Source organism: Bos javanicus, chromosome 7, assembly GCF_032452875.1.
Source record: "Bos javanicus breed banteng chromosome 7, ARS-OSU_banteng_1.0, whole genome shotgun sequence".
Lineage (NCBI taxonomy): Eukaryota > Metazoa > Chordata > Mammalia > Artiodactyla > Bovidae > Bos > Bos javanicus.
The window spans coordinates 59,272,969-59,296,319 of record NC_083874.1 but is presented as its reverse complement, the minus strand read 5'-3'; the positions used below and the strand labels follow the sequence as shown (position 1 = coordinate 59,296,319).

The following is a 23,351-nucleotide window of genomic DNA, read 5'->3' as shown; positions in this document are numbered from 1 at the left end:
TGGTTGAAGTGCTTCACTAGTGTTGCCACCATCTCCATTTCCACAAGGCTTCTGTTTGTTCATTCTTGTCTTCTTCATGGATCTTGAAGGGGGGTTCTCTGCAGAGCAACAACACCCCCACCCCCATCTGCCTGGGAGTGCTTCTTCAGATTCTTCTGCTGGGGACCAGCTGTCTTCTTTCCTGAAAAGACCCCTCTCATCTTCTATGCCCGTTGCTTCTAGTTGATTTTTGAAAGTTATGTTTTGCATATTGTCATCCACAGGTTTAAACACCCTGCTTTCCCAAGCTCATTCCACCCTGTTTTCATTCTACCCAGTAATCCTCTTTCTTCTTTCCCTTCTAAGAACTCCTGGTGTTTTCACAGGTAGAATCTTACAGATCTTCTGGTGTGGTCTGGAGAGATGAGGTGGGAGACACAACCCAAGACACAACCCATCCCTATAATCAGGGATATTCTGCAATTAGGATCAGACCTTCTGATCATCACTGTACAGCTAACTTAGCTTTTCTGGTGGTAGTCTTTTTGTCCTGACCTCCAAGCAGAGTGTTCTTCAGGCAAGTATTCAGTCAGTTAATTTTCTAGAAAGTTGTCTGAGTGAGGTTTTTACCTTTTGAGTTTGCCACTGCTGCTGCTGCTAAGTCGCTTCAGTCGTGTCCAACTCTGTGTGACCCCATAGGTGGCAGCCCACCAGGCCCCGCCATCCCTGGGATTCTCCAGGCAAGAACACTGGAGTTGGCTGCCATTTCCTCCTCCAATGCATGAAAGTGAAAAGTGCAAGTGAAGTTGCTCAGTCGTGTCCGACTCTTAGCAACCCCATGGACCGCAGCCTATCAGGCTCCTCCATCCATGGGATTTTCCAGGCAAGAGTACTAGAAGCCCCTAATTCTCATTCTTTACTGCATCTCCTGCTGCCAGCTCCCACCTAATTCAACCAGTCTTCCTCTCCTCCGGCAAAGACACTTATGCAACCACAGACTCTGGAAACGTTTTTCTGTCTGTGGAGGAATTCAGTTCTCTTGTTCTCTGCCCTTTGCTAAATATTGGTTTCTTTTGTTATTTTCTGGCAATGCAGAATTTAGTGTGGGACCCCTGATGCCATTAGGATGTTGAAAACATGGCCTTGATTATATTCACCCTGTTTATTCTGATGTTTTCTTTTTTGACAGTTAAAAAATTATATATATGATGTTTGTCAGGCATTGTCTACTATTTTTCAGGCAGTGCAGAAACAGATAGACCAATACCCATTTTAGATACAAATATAAACAGGACCAAAGTTCTTGCTCTTGAGCCTCAAAACCAGAAGATATATATACAGATATAGATATAGATATATATATAGGTATAGATATATATAGATATAGATATAGATATATATTTTTTAAACCAAACACGAGGACCATCTTTTCAGAAGTCTTTTTAAAGTTCCTGATAGAAGACTGTGTGTTTTTATTTCATTGCAGTCAAACTACTCTGCTGACTTCTGTAGCTCTGCTCTGACAGGAGGTTCATAGTTCTGTCTCTTAGGGTGGGGTCAGACATGGGTAACAGGGTGGGGCTGGAAAGAAGACAGGGAGGGGCCAGAACCTGAAATAGAACCATCCATTGTGTTTAGGATACAAATTTAGGGCAACCACAAGTTTTTGTTCTGTTATTTTTAAATCATTTATTAATTTTTTGACTAATTATATGCCAGGCACAATAGTATATGCTGTATGTATAGTGGTTCATACCAGTTCATGAGCAGCTGCTTTTGCCCCCCATTTTGAAATGCAAGAACTGAAACTCAGAGGTTAAATCACTAACTCAAGGTTTCTCAGAAGTAGCAAATGTAAATTTGACCCCAAAGTTCTCTTTCTTCAAAATCCCTCGTCTTTTTTTTCAGCTTTCTTAGAGTTTTTTAATCTGTGTTTTCTTTAAAATTGAGATGTAATTGATGTATAATATTAGTTAATGTATACAACATAATGATTAGACATGTATATATACCATTTTGCAAAATGACCACCACCTTATCCATTGTATCACAGATAATTTCAGTCTGACTGGGGGACATGTTCATATCTAAAGAGCGGCAGCAAGCAGATGGTAGTCCAGGCAATGTGTAGGCCTCATAGATAAACTGGAGCCCAGACAAGCAGTCTAAAAACAGGCAGACAAGGGAGGTGAGCACCACAGCAGAAGTCTGCCAATATATTGGGGGTGTCAGCCACTGGGCTTCATTTCTAGGAGCAGTAAAGCAGAGAGGAAGAGAGAAACAGGGAGCACAACGTGGAAGGGCAGAGAGCCAAACGGTCTGGCTGCTGGGCCAGTTATAGAGGTGGGGCTTCAGGTGGGATCTCCCACATGAAGAATGAGATTCAGGAACTGGGATTAGGGAGCGTGAAACCCCAAAACTGGGCTTGTTGATGGATGAGCCATGGAGGACTTGGCTGGGCCTGGCCGTAGTTCTTTTAACCTCAGAACCTATTTTTGAGTGTTAAATGCCTTACATCCCAGGAAGGAAGTGCCTAGCAGTCTGGCAACTGGTAAGGATCCAGTAGCTTTCAGATCTCTCCAGAAGCATTTTTCAATACTCTAGTAGTTCGTTTGTAGAGTTTTATTAGGCACTCTTAAAAAGCTTAATTTTCTGTGAACTCAAAGTTTCTTTTCTTCAGAAATTCTGAAAAGTTTTCAGTGTGTGTGTCCATGTAGATATTTTGTTGAGGTGTGTTTTTCTGGCTCTGGCTTACATTTCCTTGATCTGTACTATTATTGTTAATTAAAATTCCAAAGTCAAAGTCAGTGCTTCCACTTAGCTTAGTTTTCGGAGAGAGACAGGAGTTACTTGTTCCAGGAGGACAGGTTTATTGGATGTAGTAATACCTGCTTTGCTTAAATATGAGGAAGAAAAAGAAGCAGAATGAGATTTCTTAGAATTTGAATAGGGAACATGTTTTGACAATGTATTTAATTTTTACTTTATTTTATTTGGTAATCTTTAAAATTTGATGGCAGTTTTCACGATATAAATCATAAAGATTGACTTACAAGACAGTGTTGCAAGATATGAATATAGAGAACAGGAACATAATGGAGAGTTTTAGGCTGTGGGTGTGCAAGGTAACCACCATCTCTGTCTTTATGTGGCAGTCTCTAGGAAAACAGTCATTTGCTATTATTTGTGTGTCTGTGGATTCTGTTTGTAGGTACTTGACTAACCATTCAGAGCTTCGGTTGATATAGAATGCAAACAGATGCAAAAATTTCAGGTGAATCAGGAAGTGACATCTGACTTCAGGGTTATCTGGGATAAGACACCATGGTTTGCTTCCTTACTTGTTGATAGAAGTAAAATTCAATTAATTTTAGTTTAATTAAATTAATTTATAAAGCATTATTTGAACACCTGCAGTGTGCCAGCTGTGAGCTCACAATGTAACAAAAGAGATAGATATTTATTAAGCTAATGAGAATATAATGTAAAACATGCTGATCTAGCAGGACTGAATACATAGGAGGAGATTTTTAGAGAAGATAACCCTGGGGCTGAATCTTTAATGAGTGAAATTGGTATTGGAAATTGAGAAAGAGAAGTACTGGAAGAGGGAGCAGCATGTAGAAAATTGCAGAGTTCATGCAAGGTTCTAAGAGTGGTAAGCAGTTCATATCAAAATGTGGAGTGGAGAGGAATGCAGATGGAGAGCGAGGTGGCCAGTACTAATGGAGGATTAGGCAGTGATACTCACTAAAACAGTTTTTGCAGGAAGATGACAAGATGAGATCGGTGTTTCAGAAATACCACTTTGGAAGTAATTGGAAAATAGATTGTGGGGAGTGGATTATAGAAGGGGCTTGGGAGGAAGAGTGGTTTAAAAATATGAACTCACCAATTGTTGGTGTTAGTTACTTTGTTCTCTCTGCTTGTAGTGATGCTTCTTGCTTCTTAGCACCACGACTGTTGCCTCCCACTCTACCCTCAACTCCACTCCTGCACCAGAGATCATTTTCTGCTTAACTAGTCTCAAGATTCGCCATATACTCAAACACACACATATTTGATTGGTATCTTATTAATATTATTATTCCTATGTAATCTTAAAGCTTCAAAAAAAAGAATGAATTTTTATATTTGCTTATTGATACATTTCTAGCATCTAACAAAATGTGGATATTTAATCAGTATTTGGTGAAAAGATAAATGACATTCAAGTCAGTATTTTCAATTTCTTTAAAGAGTTTCTCTAAGGAGTGTTTTTTTCAAAACACTCAGGAAAACAAGAAAATAACCACTACAACAAACAGTATCCTACTTGAGTTCCTACTTCATGCCATCGTGGTGGACAGTCTCAGTCCCTAAATTTCTGATGGATTTGTGAAATCAGACCACAGTTCAAAAGAGTTTAACTTTTTCTCCCTCTTTGCAGAGATTTCTCCTTTTCCCTCTTTGCAGAGATCACATAGTTAGATTTTCATATGTTATATAATGTGACTCTGTTATAATACAATTGAAATGTTGCTTAATTTTGATTCAGTGTTACTAAACATATTTGTATAATATCACTTTTGTAAAGGATGCTGTACTAAGCATGGAAAATAATTTTTCCACAGAATGTAAGCTCCAAGAGGATAAGACCAAATCAATTCTATTCACTATTATATGCTACCAAGTCTAACACAGACTCAAAGTATAATAGATAGGCATTAATAGATATGTGTTCATTGAATAGATGTACAGATAGATTTAAAAGTTTTGCAAGGCACACTCTGTTTTGGGGAACAAATAATATGATCTTTGAAATAAATAATAATATAATTTTGGGGATACATAATGTATTAGTAGGATTTCAAGTTTCAGGTCCTGGGCCTGAGATCAGACTTTAAAGAAAGAAAAACATGGGAGACATCAACTAATTCATGGGAACTTGCACAACTTTCCTGGATGTGTTTACTTGAAATGTTTTACAGACATATTCTCTGGGAAGAAGTAGCAGTCTCAACCCAGGGTTGCTTTCAGTGTCTTAAACACAAGAGACATATAGCAAAACAGTATTTCCTGATTGTTGTGCTTGAAGTCTTCCTCTTTATGTGTTAAGGAATTTTTCAGGAATAGGCCAGAACTAAGTTATGCACAGAGAATGTTTTCCTGGCCTGGGCAAGAGAAGGCACCAGCTTTAGCTCCTTTGATTTTTCTGGTTCCTACTTTGTTGTTGTTCAGTCTGACATGACTGAGCAACAGAGCAAAATAACAACATGCTGATTTTAATTTAATATTGTTGTTATGCTTAGTTGTGGGGGGCAGTGCGGACTGGCATTCTTTATTTTTATTTTATTCTTTAATTTTTATTGGAGTATTTGTTGCCATTCAGTCTCTCAGTCATGTCTGACTCTTTGCGATCCCATGGATTGCAGCATGCCAGACTTCCCTGTCCTTAACCGTCTCCCAGCGTTTGCTCAAACTCATGTCCATCGACTCAGGATGCCATCCAACTATCTCATCCTCTGTCATCCCCTTCTCCTCCTGCCTTCAATCTTTCCCAGCATCAGGGTCTTTTCCAGTGAGTCAGCTCTTCGCATCAGGTGGCCAAAATATTGGAGCTTCACTGCTGCTGTTGCTGCTGCTAAGTTGCTTCAGTCGTGTCTGACTCTGTGCGACCCCATAGACAGTAGCCCACCAGGCTTCCCCGTCCCTGGGATTCTCCAGGCAAGCACACTGGAGTGGGTACTACTAGTCTTAATTGGCCCCTTTCCCCCAGGATGTGGCCCTAAAGTTGTCTTATAGAGATTACACAAAAGTGAAACAAATCTAGAAGATTCAACTCCTAAACAAAAAGTCAGACATATATTTATTTCACTTTCTTTATTTTACAAGCAAATCAAGACATAATAGTGACAAGATTAGGTAATATGGTATAGATTATATGGGAGAAGAAATGTGTCTCTTGTGTTTGTAATCATAAGACTGATTCAACATTTTCCAAAGTGTACAAATTTAAGTTTGTTGTTAGTTTTCCTGTGGAGACAAAAATAGCAACAAATGAGAAATGCTGAGGCCATAGGCATTTCATTAGCATCCGAATTTCACCAGTGAGCCCCTCAAAATGTAGCCAAGTCTCTCCATTTATTGATGCTTTTAAAAGGAGTGACAGCAGTTTAGGGATTTTTTAGCAGCTGGTGCTGATTACATAAGGATGAGGCTCATAATACATCATAGTCAGTTTATGTCCCTAAAAATATATTTTAATGGATTTTTTATTTAAAGAAGATACATGTAAGCCTTTTTTTAATAAGAGTTCATAATTTTTTCTTAATAAAACAGAATCAGAACAAGATGCCATATATACTAGATGCTAGTTTTCATTCATGTTTGTTTTAAAAGTACTTAAAGGGAACTGTAAGTTTCTAAATACACTCTAGTATATTAGTCATCATTTCGTGCTTTTTGAGCTGATACTAATATATCTTTTGGATGATTACTTTGTAATCTTTAAACTGCTTTTGGTTATGTGATTTTCTAAATTTAAGTTTATTATACTTCCAGCATACAATTTTTTTTTTTTTTTTTTTTTTTTAGAAATCATACTCAGAACAAGTTCTTTAGGTTTTTCTTGTTAAGGAGCTCTAACATATCCAGACTTAGTTGTTGAAGCTGAACAATAAATACAGCTCATCCTAGCAGTTGTGGACTGGCATGCCTAGATGGAGGGATATTTCTTTTTCCCTGAAAATAAACAAAGCATTGGCTGAGAGCCAAACTGGTGAATTTTTCATGGGAAGAGTTTAAGCAATAGATTAATAGGTGGAAGTTGAACTGGATGACCTTTAAATTTCTTTCCAAGATTCCTTCTGTCTAAGGTTCTCTGCTCTTACTGCCAATATGTAGTGACACAGTAATACCAGTGACGCTCAAATCCTGTAAATTATGAGAATTCTATTAATCAGAGTCAGCATGGATGACTCACATATTCTATACCATAAACAACCCCTTCTGTTTCAAGTACATTGGTCTTAACACGTAATTATTAACCCTTAAATGTAGGAAACTATTTCAATACTTACTCAACTTCATAACAAAAGTAGCAATCATTGTCATAAGTTTTGCCATCAGATCCACAAATTGGTGCATATATTTCATAACAAAATCTTTCTTCTGATGGTAACATTTTATATTTACTACAGTCAATCTGGAAATACATATAAAAAGCCTTGAATTCCTTAAGCAAAATTTTTATTCTCAGGATTTAGGATTTTCCAAGCAAGTTCAGAAAGCTCTCAGTGCATTTGTATCTTATTCCAATTGTCTTTTCTCATCTAACCCCAAGATACAGTAAGTAAAAAAAAAAAATTATATCGTATATATAATCACTCATGATAAACTTCTTTATAATAACTGGTAACTGAATCATTATTTATTTTAAAATAGAATCTTTTCCACCATACTGGTTGATGCATCTGTTCTCAACACATGTAGCATATTCACAAGTACAACCATTCCCATGGGATCAGTTTTCTACATGTCTCATGTAGTACAGTTTGCTACTTCTTTCTTTCACTTCAAAAGTTCTGCCTGAATGTAAGTATGAGATATATTATGATAACTACTATAGTTATAAGAACTACTGTATCATAGCAACATTTGCCATTAATTATTGGTAGCAAGGTACTTGATATACACTTCACTAGCGCATAGGCAAACAGATGTATTTTAACATTGTAGTTGAGATCCACTAATCTCAGTTTCTGGAGCCAAAGCCAAGGTGATAAGTTGCCTGCAGGAGCAAGTAGGCAATTACCAAGAAAGAATTTTCTAGGTTTTTAATCTTTGAGCAAATTGTGGAGTGTGGACATTAAAGTCAAATATGTTGGGATTCAGATCCTGACTATATAACCCTGGGACAATTATTTTCCCTCTCTAAGCCTTAATTTATTTATCTGCAAAATGAAGGCAATAATAACTGTATTGTAATATTAAAGTAAAACATACATAACTGAGAAGATATGTATGAAATACTTAGCAGTACATGGCATGGTAAATAGTGAATACATGATAGCTATTAATTTTGTTCTGTGGCTTTACTTCTAATTCTACACTAACTCCAGTTCTTTACCAAAGACTCTACATTTCCAGCTCCTTCTGTCCCAGAGTTTCAGACATCATATTTTTCTTTTTTTTTTAATTTATTTTTATTGAAGTATAGCTGATTTACAATTTGCAATGTTGTGTTAGTTTCTGGTATACAGCAAACTTTAAGTTATATAGACATTGAATATAGTTCGCTGTAGTGTACAGTAAGACCTTATTGTATACTCATTCTATATATATTAGTTTGTATCTAGTAATCTGCCCCCCACCCCTGGAAACCTGTCTGTTCTCTATGTCTGTGACTCTTATTTGGTTTCAAAAATAAGTTCACTTGCAGACATGATATTTTTCTAATGTTTGAATATCTCCACTTGGATAACTCAAAATATGCTTAAGTTCATGTTCCCCTTCAGATATGTTTCATTAATTCATCCACTCCTTCAGTTACTATACTTTATGAACCTTCTAAACTTTAGAGCTGAGGTGAGAGCTGCCAATACAAAGATTACTAAGCATGACATGATGGGAGAGGACTTCAGGGGCTAGTACAGCTTGGTGGAAAATGGAACTGCAGTGTCCCATGTCAGGTATGGCTGCCCTGTGGTTTGTCCTGGGACAAAAACAAATTTCCTTTTCATTACAAGGGACTGGAATGCAAAATAGGAAGTCAAGATATACCTGGAGTAATAGGAAAATTTGGCCTTGGAGTACAAAATTAAGCAGGGAAAGGCTAACAGTTTTGCCAAGAGAACGCACTGGTCATAGCCAACACCCTCTTCCAACAACACAAGAAATGACTGTACACATGGACATCACTAGATTGTCAATACTGAAATCAGATTGATTATATTCTTTGCAGCCAAAGATGGAGAAGTTCTATGTAGTCAGCAAAAACAAGAGCAGGAGCTGACTGTGGCTCAGATCCTGAACTCCTTATTGCCAAATTCAGACTTAAATTGAAGAAAGTAGAGAAGACCACTAGAACATTCAGGTATGACCTGAATCAAATCCCTCACACTTATACGGTGGAAGTGACAAATAGATTTAAGGGATTAGATCTGATAAACAGTGCCTGAAAAACTATTGACAGAGGTTCATGACATTGTACAGGAGGCAGGGATCAAGACTATCCCCAAGAAAAAGAAATGCAAAAAGGCAAATGGTTGTCTGAGGACAAATAGCTGAGAAAAGAAGAGACATGAAAGGCAAAGGAGAAAAGGAAAGATATAGCCATTTGAATGCAGAGTTCCAAAGAATGGGAAGGAGAGATAAGAAAGCCTTCCTCAGTGAACAGTACAAAGAAATAGAGGAAAACAATAGAATGGGAAAGACTAGAGATCTCTTCAAGAAAATCAGAGATACCGAGGGAACATTTCATGCAAAGATGGGCACAATAAAAGACAGAAATGGTATGGACCTAAGAGAAGCAGAAGATGTTAAGAAGAGGTGGCAAGAATACACAGAAGAACTGTACAAAAAAGATCTTCATGACCCAGATAATCATGATGGTATGATCACTCACCTAGAGCCAGACATCCTGGAATGTGAAGTCAAATGGGCCTTACGAAGCATCACTATGAACAAAGCTAGTGGAGGTGATAGAATTCCCGTTGAGCTATTTCAAATCCTGAAAGATGATGCTGTGAAAGAGCTGCACTCAATATGCCAGCAAATTTGGAAAACTCAGCAGTGGCCACAGGACTGGAAAAGGTTAGTTTTCATTCCAATCCCAAAGAAAGGCAATGCCAAAGAATGCTCAAACTACCACACAATTGTACTCATCTCACATGCTAGAAAAGCAATGCTCAAAATTCTCCAAGCCAGGCTTCAGCAGTATGTGAGCTGTGAAATTCCAGATGTTCCAGCTGGTTTTAGAAAAGGTAGAGGAACCAGAGATCAAATTGCCAACATCTGCTGGATCATTGAAAAAGCAAGAGAGTTCCAAAAAAATCTACTTCTGCTTTACTGACTATGCCAAAGCCTTTGACTGTGTGGACCACAACAAACTCGAGAAAATTCTTCAAGAGATGGGAATACCTGACCACCTGACCTGCCTCCTGAGAAATCTATGCAGGTCAGGAAACTACAGTTAAAACTGTACATGAAACAACAGACTGGTTCCAAATTGGGAAAGGAGTGAATCAAGGCTGTATATTGTCACCTTGCTTATTTAACTTACATGCAGAGTACATCATGAGAAATGCTGGGCTGGATGAAGCACAAGCTGGAATCAAGATTGCTGGGAGAAATATCAGTACCCTCAGATATGCAGATGACACCACCTTATGACAGAAAGTGAAGAAGAACTAAAGAGCCTCTTGATGAACATGAAAGAGGAGAGTGAAAAAGTTGGCTTAAAGCTCAACATTCAGAAAACTAAGATCGTGGCATTCAATCCCAGCACTTCATGGCAAATAGACGGGGAAACAGTGGAAACAGTGACAGACCTTATTTTTCTGAGCTCCAGAATCACTGCAGATGATGACTGCAGCCATGAAATTAAAAGACACTTGCTCCTTGGAAGAAAAGCTATGACCAACCTAGACAGCATATTAAAAAGGACAGAGATTATTTTGCCGACAAAGGTTCATCTAGTCAACACTATGGTTTTTCCAGTAGTCATGTATGGATGTGAGAGTTGGACTATAAAGAAAGCTGAGTGCCAAAAAATTGATGCTTTTGAACTGTGGTGTTGGAGAAGACTCTTGAGAGTCCATTGGACTGCAAGGTGATCCAACCAGTCTATCCTAAAGGAAATCAGTCCTGAATATTAATTGGAAGAACTGATACTGAAGCTGAAACTCTAATACTTTGGCTACCTGTTGTGAAGAACTGACTCATTTGAAAAGACCCTGATGCTGGGAAAGATTGAAGGCGGGAGGAGAAGAAGGTAACAGAGGATGAGATGGTTGGATTGTATCACTAACTCAATGGACATGAGTTTGCATAAGCTCTGAGAGTTGGTGATGGACAAGGAGGCCTGGCATGCTGCAGTCCATGGGGTCACAAAGAGTTGGACACGACTGAGTGACTGAACTGAACTGAACTGATGTCAAGTATATGCCAGCATGATTTCACTTCTTGCCTGTTCAAACCGCAGTGCCAGAATTTATATCATATGTAGTGTAAGCAGGAAACTCCTAAGGTTTAATATTAATTAACCTTTAGTGCCTGATGAACTATGGACTGAGGTTCATGACATTGTACAGGAGACAGGGATCAAGACCATCCCCATGGAAAAGAAACACAAAAAAGCAAAATGGCTGTCTGGGGAGGTCTTACAAATAGCTGTGAAAAGAAGAGAAGTGAAAAGCAAAGGAGAAAAGGAAAGATATAAGCGTCTGAATGCAGAGTTCCAAGGAATAGCAAGGAGAGAAAAGAAAGCCTTCCTCAGCGATCAATGCGAAGAAATAGAGGAAAACAACAGAATGGGAAAGACTGGAGATCTCTTCAAGAAAATTAGAGATACCAAGGGAACATTTCATGCAAAGATGGGCTCAATAAAAGACAGAAATGGTATGGACCTAAGAGAAGCAGAAGATATTAAGAAGAGGTGGCAAGAATACACAGAAGAACTGTACAAAAAAGATTTTCACAACCCAGATAATCACGATGGTGTGATCACTCACCTAGAGCCATACATCCTGGAATGTGAAGTCAAGTGGGCCTTAGAAAGCATCACTACGAACAAAGCTAGTGGAGGTGATAGAATTCCAGTTGAGCTATGTCAAATCCTGACAGATGATGCTGTGAAAGAGCTGTACTCAATATGCCAGCAAATTTGGAAAACTCAGCAGTGGCCACAGGACTGGAAAAGGTCAGTTTTCATTCCAATCCCAAAGAAAGGCAATGCCAAAGAATGCTCAAACTACCACACAATTGCAGTCATCTCACACGCTAGTAAAGTAATGCTCAAAATTCTCCAAGCCAGGCTTCAGCAATACGTGAACCATGAACTTCCAGATGTTCAAGCTGGTTTTAGAAAAGGCAGAGGAACCAGAGATCAAATTGCCAACATCCGCTGGATCATCGAAAAAGCAAGAGAGTGCCAGAAAAACATCTATTTCTGCTTTAGTGACTATGCCAAAGCCTTTAACTTTATGGATCACAATAAACTGTGGAAAATTCTGAAAGAGATGGGAATATCAGAACACCTCATCTGCCTCTTGAGAAACCTATATGCAGGTCAAGAAACAACAGTTAGAACTGGACATGGAACAACAGGCTGGTTCCAAATAGGAAAAGAAGTACGTCAAGGCTGTATATTGTCACCCTGCTTATTTAACTTCTATGCAGAGTACATCATGAGAAACGCTGGGCTGGAAGAAACACAAGCTGGAATCAAGATTGCTAGGAGAAATATCAATAACCTCAGATATGCAGATGACACCACCCTTATGGCAGAAAGTGAAGAGGAACTCAAAAGCCTCTTAATGAAAGTGAAAGAGGAGAGTGAAAAAGTTGGCTTAAAACTCAACATTCAGAAAACGAAGATCAAGGTATCTGGTCCCGTCACTTCATGGGAAATAGATGGGGAAACAGTGGAAACAGTGTCAGACTTTATTTTGGGGGGCTGGAAAATCACTGTAGATGGTGATTTCAGCCATGGAATTAAAAGACACTTACCTCTTGGAAGAAAAGTTGTGACCAACCTAGATAGCACATTAAAAAGCAGAGACATTACTTTGCCAACAAAGGTCCATCTAGTCAAGGCTATGGTTTTTCCAGTGGTCATATATGGATGTGAGAGTTGGACCGTGAAGAAAGCTGAGTGCTGAAGAATTGATGCTTTTGAACTATGGTGTTGGAGGAGACTCTTGAGAGTCCCTTGGACTGCAAGGACATCCAACCAGTCCATTCTAAAGGAGATTAGTCCTGGGTGTTCATTGGAAGGACTGATGCTAAAGCTGAAACTCCAATACTTTGGCCACCTGATGCGAAGAGCTGAGTCATTGGAAAAGACTCTGATGCTGGGATGATTGGGGGCAGGAGGAGAAGGGGACGACAGATGATGAGATGGCTGGATGGCATCACTGACTCGATGGACATGAGTTTGAGAGAACTCCGGGAGTTGGTGATGGACAGGGAGGCCTGGCATGCTGCAATTCATGGGGTTGCAAAGATTCGGACACGACTGAGCAACTGAACTGAAGTGAACTGAACCTTTTCATTCTCACACATCTAAAAAATCATGAAGGATGGCTTGAACTCAATCCTGACTCCAAAATTTACAGTCTTAATGTCTTATTTTCTTTAACAGGGAAACCAAAATTTTTGACTCAAAGAAGTGGAAGGGACTTCCTGGGCCAAAGGGTCATGCAGCTAGAAAGCAGTAAAGCTAGTCTAAAACCCAAATTGCCTGGTAGCTAGCTTAAGTTTTTACTACCACACCTAGATTTTCTCAACAGTAGTCATTATTTAATGAGTAATGAAGAAAAGGTTAAGTTAAAATCTTCATTCTTTAAGATAGAGAACAAAGATGTATGTGACCCATTTAAACATTTTAAGTCATGACTTGTCCTTCCTGAGCTTTACTATGTGTCAGGTACTGTGCTAAGCCCTTTTTAAATATTACAGCTTTAAATTTCACACTATTGTGAAATATGAGGCAAGTATTGTTTCGCATGGGCACACTATCAAACAGCTAGAATTTAATCAGCACCTATTCATTCTCATGCTAGGTGTCTAACCACTCTGTTCTGCCCCTTCCATTTTAGAAAGGTCTACCTACAGTTTTTAAAAGAAACAATTTTTGAAACTTAAAAAATAAACCTTTAAACATGTAGAAATTTAATTAATATATAGTGTTGAGTATTTCTTTACTGATACTGGCCTTTAAAATTATACAAAAGTAGTACTTTCATGTCAAGATGAGCATACAGACCTGTTCATGGTGTTTGATGCAGTCTACATCTGTAAGATAAAGACAAAGAAATTTAAATTCTGGAAGCATTAATCTTATTAGAAAACTAATCTTTGATTTGTTTCAGCTCTCAGACTGTCATCAAAATATAAGATTCACTTCAAAGCTGTATAGCATAATATTAAAGGTTGAAGCTCTTCACACAGAACTTTTCATTTTCTTTTTTGAAGTAGGTTTAGAGTGTAGCCCAAAAGATGATATAACTATTATAATAATGAGTTTGTGCTGTTCTTTCCTACTTCATAATCTGAATTTAGGAAAAAAAATCCACAAGTTTTATATTTTGAAAGTGTCTGCTGTTATGTAACAAGCCTAGAGGCAGAAATTGGACTAGCAGTTGAAAATTCTAGGGAGGCAGATTTCAACTCAATAATGGAAGAAGAATTAAAGTAGTTCATGCTGCCAACTATAGATTGCCAGTCATGGATTGAATTGTTTTATGATTAAATGAGATCCCAATAAAAAGTGATATTAAGTCCAAGGATACATTGGATAGACATTTCCCAAAGAAGTTATACTAAATGTTTATATGGATGGCAATTTGGCCTTGGTTGACCATTTAGGTCCACTTGCACCCTGATGATATAATTTGGTCATTTATTGGTACAAAGAAAAAAGTGCATTTCAGAAATTTTCCTTTATTATATGTGTTGTATATATTTCAGAATTATATGGATAGAAGATAACATGAACTCTCAATATCAGGGCAGGGGCAGGGTTATGAGGGAGATACTCACTGAAGATGGTTGCAAGCGTCAGGGCTGAGAGCAGGACAAAGGCTGTTGTTCTCATGCTGCTGAGGTGGCCAAGGGCAGTCCAGTGGAGGAAAAAGAAGTGACTTTCTGGTGTCTGCACAGCCCGAATGGGTTCTGCCTTATATATTGTCAAGAGTTCTGTCTCAGTTGTGAAATAGCTATTTCCAGAAACAAGCCTGGGAAGAGGGCAGAAACATCTGCTAAAGAGGAATGTTTTTTTTGTTGTGAAAGACAGATGATTATATATGACATTTTAATAGATCATAGGACCCAATAAAGTTGGCATTGTTTCCTCACCTCTTTAAGTTTGTGTGCTTTTACACCTGTTACACAGTCTGATTTTCATAACAGATAGTAACTACCGTTTTCTTTGTTCTACAGATAAGGGAATGAAGTCACAAGGAAGTTAAGTAATTTCACTGGGTTTACTACATATTCTTTGGTGTACTGCTTTTTCTAGGAAGAGTCATCAGTATGGCAGCTTTATAGGTTTTAACATTTTCTCAGGTTCCCCTCTTTCCTCTTCTCTCCTCTAGAACCAAAGGGGGAAATGTTGGCAGTTGAGACCCTGGACTGGGAACAGAGAAAAGGTATCAGCATCCAAGTCTTGATTCAGCACAGACAGGCAATAATTCCTGACTTTTAGGAAGAGGGTAATTTCCCCCCAAATCCCATTTTGGGGAGATGGTATAATGGGTGGAGCTGGTGAGCACTCACACTTCATTTACCCATCAGATCTCTGGTGAAAGCTTCTTTATCAAGAGCCCTTAGGAGGAGGATTTCCCCAGAGCCGATAATAAAGAGGTATATAACGATCATAGCGAAGAACAGAGCTAGTGGATGCAGTAGCTAGACTTTCCCTGAAACTCTGGCCATGATTATCCGGTCCCCAAATGCAGGCTGATGGTTCAAAAATGAGATGTTAACTTGCCCTGGCATGTAGTTACACAGTGATGGTGGTTTAGTTGCTAAGTCATGTCCAACTTTTTCGAACTCATGAACTGTAGACTTCCAGATTCCTCTGTCTATGGGATTCTCCAGGCAAGAATACTGGAATAGGTTGCCATTTCCTTCTCCATGGGATCTTCCTGACCCAGGAATTGAACCTGGGTCTCCTGGTGATTGCAGGCTGATTCTTTACCAATTGAACTGTGAGGGAAGCCCTGCTAATAAAATAACTTTCAATAGATAAGCCACCAGCCATTTAATCATGATTTAAATAAGCTTAATTGTGCTTTCATCAAACCATGCTTCACTTGAAGTCTTTGATAAAGCCTACAAGAACACTTTTTGGAATGTGCCATTTTTGAATAAAGTGCCCCTGTGAGAAGACCTCAGAAGCAATTCTTGCAGTTTTGGTAGATAAGTGTTGGAAGACATGGTCTATACCACTAATGGAGGTAGTACCAAAGGCTGAGAGACTAAAATTCATATTTGTTTCCCTTCAGAAGGATAAAACAACTGGAAACTGTGCTGAGATGGTTTGGAGGGCAGGCATCATAATGTTATATGAATTCATTGCCACCTCCACCATTCCTGACTTTCCTGGTGGCTCAGACGGTAAAGTGTCTGCCTACAATGCCGGAGACCCGGGTTCTGTCCCTCGGTTGGGAAGATCCCCTGGAGAAGGAAATGGGAACCCGCTCCAGTATTCTTGCGCCTGGAAAATCCCATGGACGGAGGAGCCTGGTAGGCTACAGTCCATGGGGTCCCAAAGAGTCGGACACGACTGAGTGACTTCACTTTCACTTTCACTTTCCACCATTCCCTGTGTGACCTTGTGCAAATTATTGAACTCGTAGAAGCCTTAGTTTCTTTATTTTCATTTGCTTACTAAGTGACTATTAATGAAGATTCACTCTGTCTTAGAGACTATAATACAACTTGGGTATACCATGAATAATGAGAAACTATTGCCAGTGTCTTCATTGTAGCTTGACAAATATTCTCTTCTTTATCAATCTTGAGTTAGGCTTCTCTGAGTTCTCTTGTCAAATGGACCTTGACTTCCCTACACCTCCCTTCTCTCGGCCTCCCCTCTACTTCATGTCTTTGGCCTTTCCAGGCATGTCTTAGCATAGAATTCTGCTAAGTCATCTCCCTACTTTTCATATCTGATCACTGTTTATATTTGATCAAGTTTTTCATACCCCACTTTTAATATATAAGTCCTTGGCCTGACTTTTAACAAGAATCCCCTTAGTATCTCTTATTAGTAATTTTCCATCTACTGAGTACTTAACCCAGATCCTTGGCTAAAATATCCATTTGTTGTATTTAGAGTTAAGCCCAATCTTTTCCCCATTGCCATAGGCGTATTACAGTAGGGAAATTCAAGACTATACCTTGAATAATGCTTTCCTTACCATTTTGACAAGTGTCAAATAACTTTTCTTTAACAAGCTTTCAGAATACAGTTAATTATGGCACCATAGCACAAGCTGATTATGATTTTCAAATGAGATTGTAAAAGCACGCATATACATCCTGTTAATGAGGGTGAAAGAGAAGAGTGATGTGCATCCAGTTTCTTAAACTTACTCTGCTTCTGATGAAGGCTGTCACCAGTTTGGAGCCTATTAGTGTGCGCATATGTGTTAAGTGTTCACCTCTGAAAAGAATAATGTTGCAGAATCTGGGAACCAGGAAATCCTGGACAGAAAGTCCCTTGAATATCTCAGAAATCTCTTTCAAAGCAATGGCAGTCCTTTCTTCTTATGTAAACAAGATCTTTTAGGCAACTCTGATTTATACTGAAAAACGATTTAAAATGTCACTATGAAATTGAGATTTCTGCACAATTGCACTCATCTCACATGCTAGTAAAGTAATGCTCAAAATTCTCCAAACCAGGCTTCAGCAATACGTGAACTGTGAACTTCCAGATGTTCAAGCTGGTTTTAGAAAAGGCAGAGGAACCAGAGACCAAATTGCCAACATCCGCTGGATCATCGAAAAAGCAAGAGAGTTTCAGAAAAACATCTATTTCTGCTTTATTGACAATGCTAAAGCCTTTGACTGTGTGGATCACAATAAACTGTGGACAATTCTGAAAGAGATGGGAATACCAGAACACCTCATCTGCCTCTTGAGAAATTTGTATGCAGGTCAGGAAGCAACAGTTAGAACTGGACATGGAACAACGGGCTGGTTCCAAATAGGAAAAGGAGTACATCAAGGCTGTATATTGTCACCCTGCTTATTTAACTTCTATGCAGAGTACATCATGAGAATTGCTGGGCTGGAAGAAGCACAAGCTGGAACCAAGATTGCTGGGAGAAATATCAGTACCCTCAGATATGCAGATGACACCACCCTTATGGCAGAAAGTGAAGAGGAACTCAAAAGCCTCTTGATGAAAGTGAAAGTGGAGAGTGAAAAAGTTGGCTTAAAACTCAACATTCAGAAAACGAAGATCATGGCATCTGGTCCCATCACTTCATGGGAAATAGATGGGGAAACAGTGGAAACAGTGTCAGACTTTGGGTTTTTTGGGCTCCAAAATCACTGCAGATGGTGACTGCAGCTGTGAAATTAAAAGACACTTACCCCTTGGAAGAAAAGTTATGACCAACCTAGATAGCGTATTCAAAAGCAGAGACATTACTTTGCCAACAAAGGTCTGTCTAGTCAAGGCTATGGTTTTTCCAGTGGTCATATATGGATGTGAGAGTTGGACTGTGAATAAAGCTGAGCACCAAAGAATTGATGCTTTTGAACTGTGGTGTTGGAGAAGACTCTTGAGAGTCCCTTGGACTGCAAGGAGATCCAACCAGTCCATTCTGAAGGAGATCAGCCCTGGGATTTCTTTGGAAGGAATGATGCTAAAGCTGAAACTCCAGTACTTTGGCCACCTCATGCGAAGAGTTGACTCATGGGAAAAGACTCTGATGCTGGGAAGGATTGGGGGCAGGAGGAGAAGGGGACGACAGAGGATGAGATGGCTGGATGGCATCACTGACTCGATGGACATGAGTCTGAGTGAACTCCAGGAGTTGGTGATGGACAGGGAGGCCTGGTGTGCTGTGATTCACAAAGAGTCAGACACGACTGAGCGACTGAACTGAGCTAAACTGAAGGAATTCTAAAATGTTTTTAGCGTATATTAGAGGTGGAGGAGATAGAATCTTATGATTTATTTGAAAATTTACTTAAAAACTCAGCGTAGATAGCATATCCTTTCCATATTCTCTTGATATTTAACATTTTGAAGTCACTACTGTGCTTTGACTTTTAATTCTTGTAAGAACAATTTTATCAGATTACTAGTACCTGCTTTTCATAGCAGTTAGGAAGCACACATTTTTAAATTTTAACTTTTTATTTTGAAATAATTGTTGCAAGAATAGAACAAGTAACTTATTGTGTGCTCTTCACCTCAAGACTCTAATTTAAATTTTACCATCTGTGCCAACAGTGCCTTTGTTGATGATCCAATCAACAAAATGATCCAATCCAACAAGTTTTTATATTGTTAAGATGGCAGTGCTGTCTATCAAGCTGCCCTTTTTGGAAAATGGATGAGCTAATCCTAAAATTCTTATGGGAAATACAAGTTAGCTAAAAGAGTCTTCAAAAAGAAAAAAGGTGGAGGGTTCACACTAAACATTTTAAAATTTTACTGTAAGCTTATAGTAATCAAAACAGTGTTTAATAGAATTGGGAATTCAAAAATAACTTCTAATATGTATGCTTAATTGATTTTTGGACTAGAATGACAAAACAATTCAGTGAAGAAAATAATCTTTTAAAAACTTTGGGACAACTGGATATTCACATACAAAACAAATGAGATTGGACCCCCACCTCATTTTGTGTTAAAAATCATAACATAAATTAACTTTAAATACATAAATGTGAGAGCTAAAACTATAGAATTCTTAGAAGAAAATATAGGTGTTCATCTTTGTGACCTTTGATTAGGTGATGGTTTTTTAGATATGACACTAAATTATAAGAAACAAAAGAGGAAATAGATAATTTGGATATCATAAAAATTAAAGACTTTTGCATTTAAAAGGAGAGACCACAGAATGGGAGAAAATAGTTGAAAATTATATATCTGATAAGGAAATAGTATCTAGAGTATATTTTAAAAAATTACATTTGCAGCTTACAATGACCAAATAATTTATTTAAAAACAAAGCAGAGGGTTTGAATAGATATTTTCCAAAACAAAACATGAAAATATGCTCATTGTCATTAGTTATTAGGTAAAGACAAATCAAAACCAAAAAGAGATACTATGTCCTATCCATTAAGATGACTAAAATTAAGAAAACAGACAGACAAGTTGTTGGTATGGATGTGAAAATGTTGGAACTCTCATACATTGCTGGTGGGAATATATTATAAAATGTTGTAGCTGCTTTGTGAAATAGTTTGGTAATTCCTCAAAAAGTTAAATGTAGAGTTACCATATGACTTAACAGTTCCATTCCTAGGTATTTTCCCAAGAGAATTAAAAACATATATCCACTAAAGACATTAATGTTCATAGCAGCTTTATACATAAAGGCCCCAAATTGGAAATAATCCAACTAGTCATCAACTGATGGATGATTAAATGCACTACATCTGTAGAATATAATATTATTCAGTAAAAAGGATAAGGTCCTGATACATGCTATACCATGGAATAATCTTATAGACAAAAGGTCACATACTTTATGATTCTATTTTAGTATAATGTCAAGAATAGTGAATCTATAGAGAAAAGTCAGGTTAATGATTGCCAGGGGCTACAAAGATAGAGCTTCCTTCATAGCACCAACAAGATGGCAGAGTATTAGGATCGTGCGCTCATCTTCTCCTGTGAGAACTCCAAAACTGCAACTCGCTGCTGAACAGCCGTTGATGGGAGACTGTTGGATCCCACCAAAAAAAGATACCCCGTGTCCAAAGGCAAAGGAGAAGCCGCAACAAGATGATAGGAGGGGCGAAATCACATTTAGAATCAAACCCCATACCCATCAGAGTGTTCAGAAGGCTCAAACAAAACATGTGCACCAGGGCCTAGAGACCCCAGAGAGACTGCCTTTGAGTGTTTGAGTGTCTCCTGTGGCAGCACAGGTCAGCAGTGGCCTGTTGCAGGGATGGGACTCTGTGTGCAGCAGACCTGGGTCACCAAGTGTGTGGCATAAGCTCTCTTGGAGGAGGTCGCCATTAGCCCCACCATAGAGCCACAGAGCAGACAACCCACAAACTGCAGAACAATTATACCAAAGAAATTCTTGGACTGTTAAGAAACTTCTAGGACCCACAACAGATCTCCCAACCTGGGGATCTGGCAAAGGGACTGAGAACCCGCAAGGAATTTGACTTTGGAGGACAGTGGGAGACTGAGCCAGACTTGCCTGTGAGTGTCCAGGAGTCTCCAGTGGAGGTATGGGTCGACAGTTTGGCCTCAGGCCAAACAACAGGGAGGGGACACAGCCCATCAATAGAAAATTGGATTAAAATTTTACTGAGCACCCAGTTTCTCCCACAGTCTCTCCCATCAGAAAGCTTCCATAAGCCTCTTATCCTTATTCATCAGAGGGCAGACAGAATGGAAACCACAATCACAGAAAAACAACCAAACTGATCACATGGATCACAGCCTTGTCTAATTCAGTGAAACTATGAGCCATGCTATATGGGGCCACCCAAGATGGACAGGTCAAAGTGGAGAGTTCTGACAAAACGGGGTCCGCTGGAGAAGAGATTGGCAAACTACTTTAGTATTTTTGCCTTGAGAACACCATGAACAGTATGAAAAGGCAAAAGAATAAGCACTGAAAGAAAAGCTTCCAAGATGGAGAAGCCCTGTAAAGTCAGCAAAAACAACTGTGGCTCAGATCATGAACTCCTTATTGCAAAATTCAGACTTAAATTGAAGAAAGAAAGGAAAACCACTAGACTATTAAAGTGAAGTTGCTAAGTTGTGTCCTACTCTTTGCGACCCCATGGACTGTAGCACACCAGGGACTGTAGCACACAGACACTCCCTCCATGGGATTCTCCAGGCAAGAGTACTGGAGTGGGTTGCCATTTCCTTCTCCAGGGGATCTTCCCGACCCAGGGATCAAACCCGGGTCTCCCACATTCCAGGCAGACGCTTTAACCTCTGAGCTACCAGGGAATCCCTCACAGTTATACAGTGGAAGTGACAAACAGATTCAAGGGATTAGATCTGATAGACAGAGTGCCTGAAGATCTATGGACAGAGATTCCTGACATTGTACAGGAGGCAGTGATCAAGACCATCCCCAAGAAAAAGAAATGCAAAAAGGCAAAATGGTTGTCTGAGGAGGCCTTACAAATAGCTGAGAAAAGAAGAGACATGAAAGGCAAAGGAGAAAAGCAAAGATACACCCATTTGAATGCAGAGTCCCAAAGAATAGCAAGGAGAGAAAAGAAAGCCTTCCTCAGTGATCAATGCAAAGAAATAGAGGAAAACAATAGAATGGGAAACACTAGAGATCTCTTGAAGAAAATTAAAGATACCAAGGGAACATTTCATGCAAAGATGGGCACAATAAAGGACAGAAATGGTATGAACCTAAGAGAAGCAGAAGATATTAAGAAGAGGTGGCACAATACACAGAAAAACTATACAAAAAAGATCTTCATGACCCAGATGACCACAATGGTATGATCACTCATCTAGAGCCAGACATCCTGGAGTCCCAAAGTCAAATGGGCCTTAGGAAGCATCTCTATGAACAAAGCTAGTGGAGGCGATGGAATTCCAGCTGACTATTTCAAATCCTAAAAAATGATGCTCTGAAAGTGCTGCACTCAATATACCAGCAAATTTGGAAAACTTGGCAGTGGCCACAGGACTGGAAAAGGTCAGTTTTCAGTTGCCTTTCAGAAAGGCAATGCCAAAGAGTGCTCAAACTACTGTACAATTGCACTCACCTCTCACGCTAGCAAAGTAATGCTCAAAATTCTCCTATTGAGGCTTCAACCAGTATGTGAACTGAGAATTTCCAGATGTTCAAACTGGATTTCGAAAAGGCAGAGGAATCAGAGATCAAACTGCCAGCATCTATTGGATCATCGAAAAAACAAGAGAGTTCCAGAAAAACATCTCAGTTCAGTCACTCAGGTGTGTCCGACTCTTTGTGACCCCATGAATTGCAGCACGCCAGGCCTCCCTGTCCATCACCAAATCCTGGAGTTCACACAAACTCATGTCCATTGAGTCGGTGATGCCATCCAACCATCTCATCCTCTGTCGTCCCCTTCTCCTCCTGCCCCCAATCCCTCCCAGCAAAAGAGTCTTTTCCAATGAGTCAACTCTTCGCACGAGGTGGCTAAAGTATTGGAGTTTCAGTATCTACTTCCGCTTTATTGACTATACCAAGGCCTTTGACTGTATGGATCACAACAAACTCTGAAAAATTTAAAGAGATGGGAATACCAGACCACCTAACCTGCCTCCTGAGAAATCTGTATGCAGGTCAAGAAACAACAGTTAGAACTGGACATGGAATAATGCACTGGTTCCAAATCAGGAAAAGAGTACATCAAGGCTGTATTTTGTCACCCTGTTTACTTAACTTCTGGCAACCCACTCCAGTATTCTTGCCTGAGAAATCCTGTGTATAGAGTAGCCTAG

At 39.1% G+C, this 23,351-nt stretch overlaps 1 protein-coding gene across 3 annotated transcripts; it reads right to left on the bottom strand.

Annotated features, from left to right (window-relative positions):
• Nucleotides 1-5,822: 5,822 nt before the first annotated feature.
• LOC133251458 (serine protease inhibitor Kazal-type 9-like) lies at nt 5,823-23,306 on the bottom strand. 3 transcript variants are annotated; one of them, XM_061423956.1, is made up of 6 exons: nt 23,167-23,306; nt 15,040-15,315; nt 14,725-14,918; nt 13,949-13,977; nt 7,041-7,165; nt 5,823-5,994 (listed from the first exon to the last, which is right to left on the bottom strand). In XM_061423956.1, exons 3-6 carry the CDS (start codon nt 14,777-14,779, stop codon nt 5,949-5,951), a joined length of 255 nt encoding a protein of 84 aa, XP_061279940.1. In that variant the 5' UTR covers nt 14,780-14,918; nt 15,040-15,315; nt 23,167-23,306; the 3' UTR covers nt 5,823-5,948. The 3 variants fall into 3 exon arrangements, with proteins under 3 accessions (XP_061279940.1, XP_061279941.1, XP_061279942.1); XM_061423957.1 differs by having other exon boundaries at nt 15,040-15,117; XM_061423958.1 differs by lacking the exon at nt 15,040-15,315.
• Nucleotides 23,307-23,351: the final 45 nt, after the last annotated feature.